The sequence below is a fragment of the Engraulis encrasicolus genome, chromosome 1, assembly GCF_034702125.1.
Source record: "Engraulis encrasicolus isolate BLACKSEA-1 chromosome 1, IST_EnEncr_1.0, whole genome shotgun sequence".
Lineage (NCBI taxonomy): Eukaryota > Metazoa > Chordata > Actinopteri > Clupeiformes > Engraulidae > Engraulis > Engraulis encrasicolus.
This window is the reverse complement of record NC_085857.1, coordinates 56,461,577-56,477,145: the sequence shown is the minus strand read 5'-3', so window position 1 is coordinate 56,477,145 and position 15,569 is coordinate 56,461,577. Positions and strand designations below refer to the sequence as shown.

Sequence of the window (15,569 nt, the reverse complement as noted above, 5' to 3'; positions counted from 1 at the left end):
CGATTACAATTCGGAAGATAGCGATTCGATTCGATTCTACAATGCATTGTAATGCATTACATTTCTACTGAGAGCAAAGTAAATTTTTCATCAGTCATGATGAGGCAATACAAGCAGTCAGATACTGAACAGCATTTTATTGGCTGTTTCCTGTACAAGTCTTAGATTTTTCAATGCCTTGAAGTACTTTTATTTAATTTAACATTTATTTGCTCCGGAAATCTCCACGGAAATAATTGAAACTTGAGAAAATATCCCGCATCGATTATGGCACTTGCCGCATTGAATTGAATTGCCCCGCCCTGCATTGCGATGCATTGCCTAATCGATTACTGTTGACACCACTACTATAATGTCCATGTGTTGTGTTTAGAGCGGGCTCTATCATCCATGACCTGTCCATCATCTTCTATGCTGATGTGGCTGAAGAGGCCGTCTACAACACTCTGATGAGAGCAGCACGCAGCAATGACATCTCCCTACCAGTAACCCACGTCAACGGCACAGGTAGAATATAATCTCTCTCTCTCTCTCTCTCTCTCTCTCTCTCTCTCTCTCTCTCTCTCTCTCTCTCTCTCTCTCTCTCTCTCTCTCTCTCTCTCTCTCTCTCCCTCTCTCTCTCTACCCATCACCAACATATACGGCACAGGTGAGATACAGTATCTCTCAGTCTCTCTCTGTGTGTCTCTGTGCATGTGTGTGTGTGTGTGTGTGTGTGTGTCTAAAATTTAAGTTCAAATTCAAATTCAAGTTCAAATTGTGCTTTATTAGCATGACTGTTAAGGTGCGGTGTTGCCATGCTCTCTCTCTCTCTCTCTCTCTCTCTCTCTCTCTCTCTCTCTCTCTCTCTCTCTCTCTCTCTCTCTCTCTCTCTCTCTCACTCACTCACTCGTTCTCTCTCTCTCTCTCTCTCTCTCTCTCTCTCTCTCTCTCTCTCTCTCTCTCTCTCTGTCTGTCCATCGCCGCCATCAAACTGCGAGACACTTACCTGCCTGTACATTAGTCTACTCCCCCCCCCCCTCTCTGGTGCGTATTCTGTCATGTGTTCTCTCATATTTGTATATCTGTTGTGTTTTCTGTCTGTTCCAAAGTGGTCCACCCGGTGGCTGGCAGCGCATCTCACCCCTATGGAGGATGGACCCTGATGTTGGCGTCACTGTTACTGGCGCAGACTTTGGTTCATTGACCTGTCAGTCAAGCTCCAGTGACCGATGACATGCGAGGACCAAAGAGTGGCAGCAGAAGTGCATTATTGTAATGTACAGTTTCCTTTGAATATGTATTTGCACACAAATAGTATGCTTTTTGTAATATTCATATCGTTTACAAATGTGATTTATTTATTAAGATAATATATAATGTGTCTATTTTTTTGGTCAGCGGGGGCGGGGGGTGGGGGGGGGGGGGGTTGTCCTCGTTCATGAGGACAAGGCAGTGTGAGAGGAGACAGGAATTGAGCAGGAGATAAAAAAAAACTAGGAAGTGACGCTAGGTGGACTCGAACCTGGCTCCCTATGGCCATGGACAAGTGCCTTAGCGCACTCACCATAGCGACCCTAAATACATACAGTTTCTATTTTCTATCAGATATACGTATGTGTTTTCTGTGAATATTTATCAGTTACCCCCAACCATGGTTATACTCTAAACAAACGTAGACTCTAAATGTTGGCAATCATTTAATATAATTTAATTTGCTATTTATTTTTTTTCATGGTCAGAGTTGAGATGAAGGTACACTTCACTGTCCCCCAGGGGAAATTCGAGTGGTCAAACATTTGATATTAAAAAGGTAAACAGATCCGATAAGAGAAATAGTAAAAAGTTTACCATACGTTTTAGACAATAACATTTAAATGGTATACATTTACTCAAAATTAGGTGGTGTACATTATAATGAAACGGGCCTTAAGTATCAAGTATATTTTTGACAAAAAAATCGAAATGTTTCATTACGGCTTTTGTAAACTACAGGACGTGATGGACCATTGATTTATGTTGCACTTCTCAATAGCAAAATAAAGTTAGGCTACAAAGTTCTGTTTGATGTGCCTTGTGTACAGCATGAAAATACACTTTAACATTGATATTAAGATTCATTGATATTGCCAGTGCACCTTTATAGTCTGAAAAATATGGTAATAGCCTGGAATCCCCACACTGAAGATCACCAAGCAACAGGATTTTGAATCCTGCTGCACTGCAAAATGCACCCGTTTTCTATACATATTTAGTATTATTTAGTGTTATTTTTATTTAGTATTATTAGTATTTGTATGCTTTAAGTATTTATTCTTCAATAACAAATGTGTATAGTGTGGCGTATGTACTGTTTATGTAAGTCCCTATGACTTTGTATGTGTGGTGTATGTAGTGTTTAATTAAGTCCCCTTGACTTTGTGCACTTCTGTGATCATCCAACATTTAAATTAAAGTGCTGCCATGTGAGAATATTATTTCCTTGTGATTGTTTTTTTATTATTATATAAGTGTTTAAAATAGATTTGAGTGAGGGGTAGAAGGGTAAAAAGCTGAATGCGGAAGAAAAGCAAAACACACACACACGCACGCACTCACACACCCCACACACACACACACACACACACACACACACACACACACACACACACACACACACACACACACACACACACACACACACACACACACACACACACACACACACACAACCGTTGGAAGGACACAGTACAGTAAGAGCATATGCTTAAAGGAGCTTTTTTTTTTTTTTAATATTTTTTATATTGTGCATTACAGAACAGTTAAGTGCATAGGCTAGACAATTAGAGCAGATGTGTAAACTACCAGCAGATATAAACTACATCATTGTGTGGCAGGACAACAGCAGAAGTGATATATTGTAATGTACAGCTCTCCTTGAATAGAAATATACATTTGCACATGGATAGTATGTTTTTTTTTTTTTAATATTTACATCATTTACAAAGTTAACTTATTTATTAAAGTAATTAATACAACAATAATAATAATGATGATAATAAATACAAAACTTTTCTCGGCACTCAAAGACGCTTTACAGTGTCTATGTTTTGGTATGGTGGGGACTTTCTGTTGTCTTTTTCCTTCCCATCGCACTGTTGGGGCAACACACACACACATTAAAAATGCATTGACAAATTTGTTAATGTTCGAGAGAAGTTAGTGGTTGTGCGTCATTACACACACACACACACACACACACACACACACACACACACACACACACACACACACACACACACACACACACACACACACACACACACACACACACACACACACACACAATGAGAAGGAGAGTCAACTCAAAAGGAATTTGAAACTCTGTGTGTGTGTGTGTGTGTGTGTGTGTGTGTGTGTGTGTGTGTGTGTGTGTGTGTGTGTGTGTGTGTGTGTGTGTGTGTGTGTGTGTGTGTGTGTGTGTGTGTGTGTGTGCGTGTGTGTGTTTTTGTGTGTGTGAGAGAGAGACGCATAACCACTGTCTTCTGTAGAACATTTTAAAGCTTGGTGTTGGTGACATCATGCATTGTTAACCTGTGTGTGTGTGTGTGTGTGTGTGTGTGTGTGTGTGTGTGTGTGTGTGTGTGTGTGTGTGTGTGTGTGTGTGTGTGTGTGTGTGTGTGTGTGTGTGTGTGTGTGTGTGTGTGTGTGTGTGTGTGTGTGTGTGTGTGTGTGGCATGTGTCATACTCCATAATAACATGATTTATGTCCTTCTTTCCTGACAACCTTTAATGAGATACATATCTGCATTTTTAACAGACACACACGCACATACACACTGTGTGTGTGTGCGCGCATGCGTGTTTGTGTGTGTGCATTTGTGTGCATACCTGTATGCGTGTGTGTGTGTGTGCGTTTGCATGTGTGTGTGTGTGTGTGTGTGTGTGTGTGTGTGTGTGTGTGTGTGTGTGTGTGTGTGTGTGTGTGTGTGTGTGTGTGTGTGTGTGTGTGTGTGTTGTGGAGCATTATTACTTGAAGGTAAGTCTCTTATATATATCTGCATGTTGATCACACAAAATTTCAAATTTTGAGGATCTCACACACACACACACACACACACACACACACACACACACACACACACACACACACACACACACACACACACACACACACACACACACACACACACACACACACACACACACACTCACACACACATATTCTTGTCCTAAATTATGTATTGGTCTCTCCCTACCCATTCTGCGATAGGTTCCCAAAACTACAAAACACTACATGACTGAGGTACCCTGACTCCCTGAGCATGGTACTCTACTGCCCCCCATCCCCCTCCATGACTGAGGTACCCTGAGCATGGGACTCTACTGTCCTCCATCCTCCTCCAGGACTGAGGTACCCTAAGCATGGTACTCTACTGTCCCCTATCCTCCTCCAGGACTGAGGTTCCCTAAGCATGGGACTCCACTGTCCTCCATCCTCCTCCATGACTCAGGTACGCTATTGTCCCCCATCCTCATCTAGGACTGAGGTACCCTGAGCATGGAACTGTACTGTCCCCTATCCTCCTCCATGACTGAGGTAGCCTGAGCATGGTACTCTACTGTCCCCTATCCTCCTCCATGACTGAGGTACCCTGAGCATGGTACTCTACTGTCCCCTACACTGTAAAAAAAAAATTGTTGACTCAACTTCAAAATTCGTGTAACCTGGTTGCCTTGAAATTTGAAGTTGTATGGAAATGATACATTAAGTTGGCACAAAAAGGAAACCAGTTCGCTCAGCTAAAGGTTGAAAGTTCGGAGAACTAATGACATGTCAGGTGAACTGATGTTTGCTTTCCAAACAACTTCCAATTATGTGTTGTATGAACAAATGGTCTTGTGGACTGAACAACAATTTCAATCAATCCAACTTCTAATTGTGTGTTGTATGGACAAATTCTTGTGTGGACCCCACTGTAATCTACATCAGTCCAACTTCTAATTGTGTGTTGTATGGACACATTTTTGTGTGGACCCCACTGTAATCTACATCAGTCCAACTTCTAATTGTGTGTTGTATGGACACACTTTTGTGTGGACCCCACTGTAATCTACATCAGTCCAACTTCTAATTGTATGTTGTATGAACAAATGGTTATGTTGACTCCACTCTATTCTACATCAGTACAACATGTTTATACAGTCTGCTTGACTCAAGTTTTGCATTTATCTCAACTTCAATTTTGAAGGCAACCAAGGTAACTTTCTTGATATGTTCATAGAGCTAACAAATTGAAGTTCTTCCAACTTTTTTTCAGGTGTTACCTTGGTTGCCTTCAAAATTGAAGTTCTTCCAACTTCTTTTTAGGTGTACAGCAAAATTACACAAGACTCACTCATGAATAACAACCCACATTTATTAAACACTTTCACTGTACATGACACTGATTAAGTCGGCATATGTATACCCAAAAAAAAGTGGCAAAAAAGAAAAAAAGAGGGCATATTTTCTGAAAACAATACGATGCCATAGATAGCATGTATAAGCTTACACGATTACAAGAGGCAATAAAACAGCAATTTCTTTAAGTGTTACTGTCCCATTTTTGGAAATGAGCTCATATTACACCTCTCCTTGAGTTAAATAGTTGAGTTTTGCCTCTCCTGTACTTTCAACTGTTCTCTTAGTATGGCAGTGCAAATTTTACCTCCATGCTAGCAGTTAACATTGAGTCCTATGAGACCAGCTGGCGGCTAACTGGTCTCATAGGAGTCAATATTAACCGCTAGCATGGAGGTAAAATTTGCACTGCAGTACTCAGAGAACGGTTGAAAGTACAGGAGAAAGGTAAAACTCAACTATTTAACTCAAGGAGAGGTGTAATATGAGCTCATTTCCAAAAATGGGACAGTAACACTTTAAGCCACATCTGCATCAGTGTTTGCTGACCAGTTGAAGTGAGGTCAGTTTCTCTTTTGGTTGACTCACCCACACATGCACACACACACACACACACATCCAGCTTATGTATAATATACGCGTCTGCCATCACAGATGGACATACGTTTGTTCCGGACAACATTCACTTCAGTCTCGAGGAGGAATGTTCACACAAATGTTCATTTTCACCTTGTGACCTCACATGAGTGTCACCATTATTGCTGCTGTGTCCACATCTGTTTGTGATATATGTGTGGGTGAATGAATCAAAACATAAAAGTGCATGTACAGTATAATTGATCTACAAAAGGTGATCAAAACATGGCAACCTCCAAAGCCATTTGAACCAGGTTGCAACCCTCATCTCTCAAACACAAAAGTATCTCTGGCAATAGTGGGTAAAGGTAAGACACTAGGCAACTTTTTGAGCAACACTTTTGGGAAACAAAACGGCAAGATATTTTTTTTGGGTTCATCAATACAAGACCTTGATCAGCAGAACTTGAATCAGCAGTAGACAATCATGTTGTTGCCAGGCAACTTTGCTCAAAAAGTTGACCTGTGCATCATCACTTGGGGTATAACAAAACATAAAAGTCACTGTAACAGAGCGTCCGAGTGTCGTGTGTGTGTGTGCCTGTCTGTGTCTCTGTGTGTCTGTGTCTGTCTGTCTGTCTGCCTGTCTGTGTGTGTGTCTGTGTGTCTTTCTGTCTGTCTGTCTGTCTGTCTGTCTGTCTGTCTGTCTGTCTGTCTGTCTGTGTCTCTGTGTGTGTCTCTGTCTGTGTCTCTGTGTGTGTGTCTGAGTCTCTGTGTGTGTGTGTGTGTGTGTGTCTGTCTGAGTCTCTGTGTGTGTGTGTGTGTGTGTCTGTCTGAGTCTGTGTGTGTGTGTGTGTGTGTGTGTGTGTGTGTGTGTGTGTGTGTGTGTGTGTGTGTGTGTGTGTGTGTGTGTGTGTGTGTGTGTGTGTGTGTGTGTGTGTGTGTGTGTGTGTGTGTGTGTGTGTGTGTGTGTGTCTCTGTCTGTCTGTGTCTCTGTGTGTCTGTCTGTCTGTCTGAGTGTTTGAGACAGTCGTAATTAAACAGAAGGTGGTATTCACATCTATGTGAGACAATAAAACATTCAACGAAAACAAAAAAGTAAGCCTCACTATTCCAGCTGCTGTGTCCACGTCTGTGTCAGTGTCTGCCAACCAGTATGAGTGATTTCAGTATATATTTTGGTTCACTCACCCACACATACAACATACATCCAGCTTATATACAGTATACACGTCTACAAGGGCCAGTAAAGTCAACATGGAAACTAAAACCTTCTGTATGACCTCACATGAGTGTCACCATTATTGCTGCTGTGTCCACATATGTGCGATATACGTGTGGGTGAATTAATCAAAAGATAAAGCACATGTAACTTACAGTATAATTGTCTAGAGAAGGTGATCAAAACATGGCAACCTCCAAAGCCATTTGAACCAGGTTGCAACCCTCACCTCTCAAACACAAAAGTATCTCTGGCAATAGTGGGTAAAGGTAAGACACTAGGCAACTTTTTGAGCAACACTTTTGGGGAAAAAAACGGCAAGATATTTTTTGGGGTTCATCAATACAAGACCTTGATCAGCAGAACTTGAATCAGCAGCAGACAATCATGTTGTTGCCAGGCAACTTTGCTCAAAAAGTTGACCTGTGCATCATCACTTGGGGTATAACAAACATTGGGGACCCCCTCGACAACGAGATATCTTCTCAAGGGGCTATCCCCCCTAAACAAATAAATGGAAATAAGAGTCACTGTAACTGTTTGTGGATGACTGATCAGAGTTTGTCTCTTTAAGTATATCTGAGTGTCTGGCCATCAGTGAGTGCAATTGAGTGTCTGGTGTGTGTGTGTGTGTGTGTGTGTGTGTGTAAGCCAAAGTGTTTGAGACAGTCGTAATTAAACAGAAGGTGGTACTCACATCTGTGTGAGACAATAAAAAAATGAGAGATCAAAAATGTAAGCCTCACTATTACTGCTGCTGTGTCCACGTCTGTCAGCGTCTGATCCACAATATATACTGAAATTACTCACACTGGTTGGCATTCACCCACATCCAGCTTATGTACAAAATACACGTCTACAAGGGCCAGAAAAAAAACATAGTTCAGTCTTGCTGAACTTGCTACCCTCACCTTTCAAACTCCAAGTATAAAAAACTTAACCATTTAAAGAGAGAAAACGGCATACAACTCCACTTAAAGACGCGCGTCCGATCACATGTGTGTGGACATGAGCCTGTTCCGGACACCATTAACTCTTGCGGAGCAAGACTCATCGCCAATCTTCATTATCACCTTCTGTATGATCTCGAACATGTACCCGAGTCCTTTTGGGTAGTGGATGTTGAGACCATAAAGCAGTCCCATCAGCAATGAAAACGCGTGAGGCATATCACTTAAAGATGCGTGTCCGATCACATGCGTGTGGACATGAGCCTGTTCCGGACACTATTAACTCTTGCGGAGCAAGACTCTGCACCAATCTTCATTATCACCTTCTGTATGACCTCAAACATGTACCTGAGTCCTTTTGGGTAGTGGATGTTGAGACCATAAAGCAGACCCATCAGCAATGAAAACGCGTGAGGCACATCTTTGAGGTTTCGGAGAACGACATCCTCCTCCAGTGCAAGTGCGACATCGATCACCTCCTTGGGGAGAGGGCGCTGTTCATTCTCTGTAAGGATGAGGATTCCCACGTCCATTCCCTTGACCGCTTCACTCTCCTCATTTGGCTGGTGACAGAGCAAAGAAATAGGAACAACATAGCCAATCAGCATTAATTCCTCAGGAAATTGACATTCAAGATGCATACGGATACATAAAACGCATTTCAATATATAAATATTTGATGAAAAACAATTGTTAAAGGGGTATGCCACTATTTTGGGGCTTAATACAGTTAAAATCGTTGGCTGGGGTTTATAAAGGTGGTAAAGTGTCTTATTTTTCATGTTAAGTGTTGTCTTGCTTTAAGATAAGTTAAAAGAGGGAATATGTCGCTAAGCTAGTGAAAGTCAATGGATCCTTGTAGCATTGTAGCATGCTACACGGATCCATTGACTTTCATTAGCTTAGCGACATAGTCCCTCTTTTAACTTGTCTTAAAGCAAGACAACGGCTTACATGAAAAATAAGACACTTTACCACCTTTATAAACCCCAGCCAACGAGTTTAACTGTATTAAGCCCCAAAATAGTGGCATACCCCTTTAAGGAAGAAAGGAATACAAAGTATGCAAATGTTTTCCCTTTTACTTAAGACGTCTCTGATAAATCATGTACCTTTGCACCAACAAATGAGTGGTGAGCCTTCACTACTTTACTTAGCAATTTGAAGCTATACCCAAAACCTTGTCTAAATCAAATGCTTGTCATTTTTCAATTGGTTTAAAGATTTCACTCAGGAGTGTACAATTAACACATTCTATAACTACAAGTCATTGCTTCAATTGGATGAAAAAAAAAAATCAGCAAGTGATAATTTCTCATGTACCTTACAGATTTTGAAGAAATTGGAAGGGTCCTCCTTCATAAAATAGGGCAGGGCAAGGAGAACAACGGCTCTCTTCTGTTGATTTGAGTTCTGTACAAAACAATAGGAATCCAAACCAGAAAGGAAATCAGTGCTACACAAGCAGTGTCAAAAGCAAAAGTTAATTTGTCATGCAAGTACAACGCTAGCACATGGCATTACATAACTGTTACACCATTTTACCACATGAGATAGACAGACTGTGTTGTTAATGAAAAACACTAAAACTTAAAGTGCATATCGCAGGTTAACCACTACTTTGGATCAATGTGTACACACTGTATTCAATAAATGATCCACATATATAAGTCCCTCCAAAAACGATGTTAAACAACGATTTTTGTTGTTTGTTGTGGCAAATGTGGGTTTAACCGTAACCTGGCGACTACGTCAGGCGAGGCCATGGGTGAACGTTCTAATTTTATTTGCCTGGAATTTTACATAGGCGAGGTGACGATCACTAATGATATAACGGCCGTGGCCTGCAGGTCTATAATAGAAATCGCAACTGTATCGGCGGCTTTTCTCATGCAGGGCACTGTAACAACTTCCAAATGATTTAGTAACTTTTGGCCAACTAGTTTTAGTAGAAATGCTATTCATGCAGGGTTGCAAATTCTGCTTGGACCTATAGGCTAGACTATGCGACATGGGCTTCTTTTTTTTACTAGTCCCTTCATATTTTTGGGCTTGCTTTTAATCATTTTTAATTAACTGCCAATATCGTGTCAGCTAAATGCAATAGGCTACCTAAATTACAAACAGCACAAACGGGAAATTATCTGCGTAGCCTAAAATGTGGTGCTATTCGCCCGACTGGGGAGTGACTGTCCATGGTGCTGAAATCGCGTCAAACTTTTCCTAGGTGCAAAACAGTAGGCTAAAGTAGGCCTATACCACCCGAGTCATGTCGCTGTTGTAAAAATCACATGGCCTATTTCAATTTCCTTCGACTGTTCTATAGAATTACATGCAACTTCAATAAAGGTCACCCACATGCGTGTCACAGACACCCACGCGGCGGCGGGACTATTTCGGTTAACCTATATTCCTTGAAAAAAAAAGTCCGAGTGTCACAAAAAAACTGCACTGTCCGTAATTATAGGCCTACCAAACGAAAGTATCCATATAGAAGAAATCAAGTCTTCAGTTTCAATAATCCACGTTGTGTGGCGCAAATGTAGCGCCTTCCAAGTCTCTCGCGGCCAAAAGTGACTAAGCTCACCTCTGATAGCCTACTTATGTTCCAGGTTACTCACGGCACTGAGACGATGCAGGATAATCCATGGAAAGTCTTCAAGTAATCCAAACAGAGCGGTTCAAGCAAGACAGTAAAACAACAATAGTCGCCAGATCAAATATAAACATAAATACCAAAACTAGCCTATAGGCCCATATAGATTTGACGTTATCTCATTCAGATGGCCAGGGAGAGAGGCAAACAATCTTTCAACAGCGTTGGCTGGAGCCTTCGAGTAGAGCCTTTTGGTTGTATCTTTTCAGTCTCTATTTTCCTACTACGCGCGTTGGATCCACGTTTTTAGATGCGTCCCAGCGTCTCTATATAAGAGGGTAGGCTATGTCTGTCCGTCCGTCTGAAACGCGTTCTTCAAATTGTTCCCTTCTGTGTCCACAAGGTGGGAGAGTTGACTATTTGGCCATTCAATTTTAGGCATTATTTTGCGTTTGGGCAGTGGGAGGCAACTTCGTTTCGTTTTCACCAACACCACTGTGAAGTGTGTGTCACTATGTTCACGGTCTTTACCCCCTTATGAGACTTCGGCCCGAGGATGTCAAACGTGAGGGGGGCGCTTCATCATGCTGTGTATAGTGTCACGTTGTGCAGCTCAACTATGTGGTTTGTCAGAAACTCGGGGCAATGACAATGAAACGTGGTGCTCGAAACAAGTAGACAAATGCGCCATTTGACATAGGGCCTACGGTGTACTGATGTTCTCGGACGCAAGGGAGGTTTATTCGTTTTCTGCTGACGGCCGTGTGGACCGCACAGGTGCTTTCCGCTGTGCCCAGACAGATTGCTTTGCAGTCGTTTGAATTTGGTAATCTCTGGCACTCTTACAATGCAGCCGACTGCTTTGCACCTTGCCGTTAAAAAGCTTGGAGCGAATGATTCACCCAAACGGTTTTATTTATTAGGCCTATTTGTCGCTGTTTACATTCTTTCCCACTTGGACATGATGCTGAAATGGCGTGATAGACCTACTAAAGGTTGATACTAACAATGTCTGGTAATTTGTAGTGTAGGCCTACTTGAAATTTGAAATCACATGGTAGGCCTACTTCTCCAAATTCAAGCTTTCGAGACTCGCACTTTGAGGCAAGCGCAATCGTAACCCCCCCCCCATTTTTTTTTTTTTTTTGGCATAGTTCGAACACTGGTAGGCTATTTTACTGCCTCACGGTCACATGGCACCCTGTAGCGGTCATGATATAATATTGCCAATGATATTTATTTCATACCCGTACGGCATAATTCAATCACACACCGTACAGAATGCAGGGCTACCGCTACTGCGGGCTACTGAATGGCCTCGCCTGACGTCACACAATAGATTAGAATTCTTTGAACATGTTACTGAAAATACACACTTTTCCTCATTATATTTCATTTTCTGATGCCCTGTTGCATGAAAAAAATGATGGATAATTGTTCAAGTGGTAGAACTATCAAAGGAAGTCCATTATTTTGAATAAAAATTAACCTGAGATATACACTTTAAGGACCCTCCACAAACGTGATCAAACCACTGCAGAGTTTGCTGATCGTAAGACAAGTGCACAGGGTCTACTGGTTACTCATATTTTGAAAGTGTGGAGTGACTTTGAATTTTGATGTTTTCTATTGAAATACACAAGTCAAATAGCAAATATATTGCAAAAGGAGGGTAGCTTAAGGCAGTGTTTACCAATCTTTTTTTGTCCTGCGTACCCTCTTAATTTCGTCACATGAGGAGTATACCTCTCATTCATGCTCTATATCTGTTTCTCTATCTCAGTGCGACTTCGCTCCAAATATTTTTTATCATTACATTTTTCTACGTACCCCCTGTACTGTGCTTGCGTACCCCTTGTGGTACACGTACCCCTGGTTGGGAAACACTGGCTTAAGGCAACACATTTTGTATGTATGATTAAACAGACAATGTGTTTTGAATTGTAGAAAGGTGATTACAATCTTTTTATTAATAGCAGTGATTATAGTCATGGTGTATTCGTGTATTATAACACAACGTTTACCTAGTAGGACTTCATGGATATACTGTACATGAGAAATCAGAACCCAAAAACACTGAGTGCATTAATAAAAGCCACAGGTGCCGCTACAAAGTAGAATATGAAGAAGATCTACTAGATATGAACTACCAGGAAAAGACATATTTAGATGCTTAACTTACTGTACTAGGGTCAGAACAGTAAAATATCAGTTCTAGTTCTTTAGCCAATACTCATGGAAAGATCAAATTAGGGAAGATTTACGAGGTAAAATAAATATTTACCGGTCTAAGCTTAATAGTAAGCTATGCAGCCAATATGTCTTTACTGGTAATTCAAAAAGCCGATATGGAGAATAATCTACCTTTAATGACAACACAACTCTGTTGAATGAATAGACTTGGCCTAAAAAGACTGACAGTCAATAGGCCTTATGCCAGGAATTACTTACATCATCATCAAGAGAGGCGAGGATAGCCGGAAGTTCCTTCACTGTCTGCCTCTGTCTGTAAACACGCAGAAATCTTGGGACCAACTCATCCAGGCCGTCAAAAAATGACTGCTTCAGGTTCTTGGAGACAATCCGTCTGAATTCTGCTTCAATCTGCATTAAGGCCAAGAACAGACAAAGACAAGAGAGCCCAACTTATGCCTTTTCTAGTAGGTTACATGACAGACCTATGCAGTGATCTCTTGAAAGTACAGGATGAAGATGTTTAATCCATTCTTATTCAGTATATTAGAGATTAGTGCTTCAGTGTCATGGACCCCACAGGAAGGGACTAAACTTTGGTGCTCAATATTAACATACCTTATTAATAAAGGATGCATGTACTACAATTTCACTTCAATAGTAATGCATTAAGAACATATGGCACCTACCTGCCGCTCAGTGAACAACGCTGGCCATCTGGTTTTGAGATCTTTGACCAAAGGCTCCTCTCTGATGACCTCCTTCCTCCTCAGTGAAAAGGTGCTGTCCATAAGGGCATCGACTTTCTTCCAGTCCACATTCTTTTTCTTCATTTCACTCTGTAAATCGTTTCGGTCTTGTTCAAGCATTTCCATGGTTCTATTCTGAGGGTGTTCTGGCAGAAAATTCACCTCTGACCTCATGGCTTTCTGTGGTCTCTTGGAATCCCCAGAGGCTGACCGTTTGTGCACAGAAAGCTCCACTGACCCAGCAATGCGTAACTGCTGCCTGAAATTCCCCATTTTGAAGGATATGCTGTATTTCCAGGCATACCACCCACATGTTGAGCCAGGTTCTTTTAGGCAAGGAAATTTTTCCACCAAAGCTTTCGCAACAATGGCACAATCTCCAGGGCTAGGGTGGGTCTTTATTTCAAACAGCGCCTCTGCCAATGTATCGAGGATGGCACTGGACATAGATTTAGACACTTCCAAAAGAGAGCCATCTCTGAAATATGCCTCATTGCCACGCTGTAGTCTCAACTCCATGTCTGTTGGGAACTTTGGAATGATGAAAGGGTCTGGTAGATATCCACTGCGTTTGGGAGTTGATTCTCCAGAGGAGGTTGATGGCAAGCTAGCAGTGTCGAGTGTGGAATCAGAAAGCTGATCATCATTGGAGGTGTCCTGGACATTTGAAGACTCTTGGATATGCTTCTGGAAAACCTTCAATGTAGTCGTGTCTCCTGTCAGGTCAGACATGCTTGTCAGATTACATAATTCATTGCCGAAGCTTGGGTCTTCAAATTGCACTATCAGCGTTCCATCCAAACTTAGTTCTCTCTTCAGTATATCGATGAATGCATCAAGCGTGTCCGGAAGGCTTTCGATGTGGAGTCTTCTTATGTCATCTGGTGCAATGATCACACGAAACCGCATAGTTCCTAGTCATGACAGAAAGAGAGAAGACATAAAAGGCCAAGTTAAGCATGCATGTAGGGTGCTACACTTTTATATCTGAACAAAGTTATAGGCAGTTCCTTTTCTTTCTTTTAAAGCAGTAGTAAAGCAGTAGTAACAGGGACAAGAGAGACCAATTTTTTTTTTAGAAAAACACTGAAATAGGCCATTCACAATCTTGTGTTTTGACATTCCCTGTACAGTTCACTTCGTTTCCATAATAGTGCTATTCTACGAGTTGATCCCTACAAGGTATTATATACAAAAACAAAAGGAATGGCAAAACACAACAATGTAACCCCAGGTCAATCATACTTCTGTGATATCAACCCGTACATTTAGGAATATATGACTACTGTTGTGCAAATTTAACCATCGATAGAAAGTGGAGGTAATAGCCAACAGATGACGCACAGAAAATTAGAAACACTATTTTGTTTACAATATGACGCTTACAGCCACCCGCTCGAACAGGCGCGAAAGTAGACTTTCAGAACCATTTCCTAACACATTTCCATAACGCAGTTATGGACGCAATCTTATTTCATGCACGCCAACTTTGCTTGCAGACAAAGCAGGGTTTAGTCCAGCCACACGGACAACCTCGGAAGGGCAGTTCTAGTACCACATTAAAGTAGAGCCCTAACCTAGCGACAGTCGTACAACTAGGCAGCCACGAGCCCCGTTTCCAAAAATACTATTTGTTAACCAGCTAGCTTATCTAGCCAATGGTCAAATGCATTGCAACAAGTTGCTAATTTACTTAGAAAACATGCTGTGAGGAAACACCTGCTAGTAACAAAGGAACGGTCCTCATATCAAACGAACACAGTTCAACCCATTTGTGAAGTACAATATTACAGATCATAGATAGGTTTTGCCAACCAACTCGGCTCATTTTAAAGTTAACATAAGCTTACCATGTTGCTCACACAGTTCCTTACCTAACTACTTGGTCTACTTGCTAGCTAATGTGCACACAGAGGGGGAG

General features: G+C 41.5%; 1 protein-coding gene across 1 annotated transcript; it reads right to left on the bottom strand.

Annotated features, from left to right (window-relative positions):
* Positions 1-8,149: 8,149 nt before the first annotated feature.
* On the bottom strand, positions 8,150-13,775 carry LOC134455767 (uncharacterized). The gene is made up of 4 exons (XM_063207056.1): positions 13,589-13,775; positions 13,158-13,310; positions 9,434-9,523; positions 8,150-8,673 (listed from the first exon to the last, which is right to left on the bottom strand). Exons 1-4 carry the CDS (start codon positions 13,772-13,774, stop codon positions 8,353-8,355), a joined length of 750 nt encoding a protein of 249 aa, XP_063063126.1. The 5' UTR covers position 13,775; the 3' UTR covers positions 8,150-8,352.
* Positions 13,776-15,569: the final 1,794 nt, after the last annotated feature.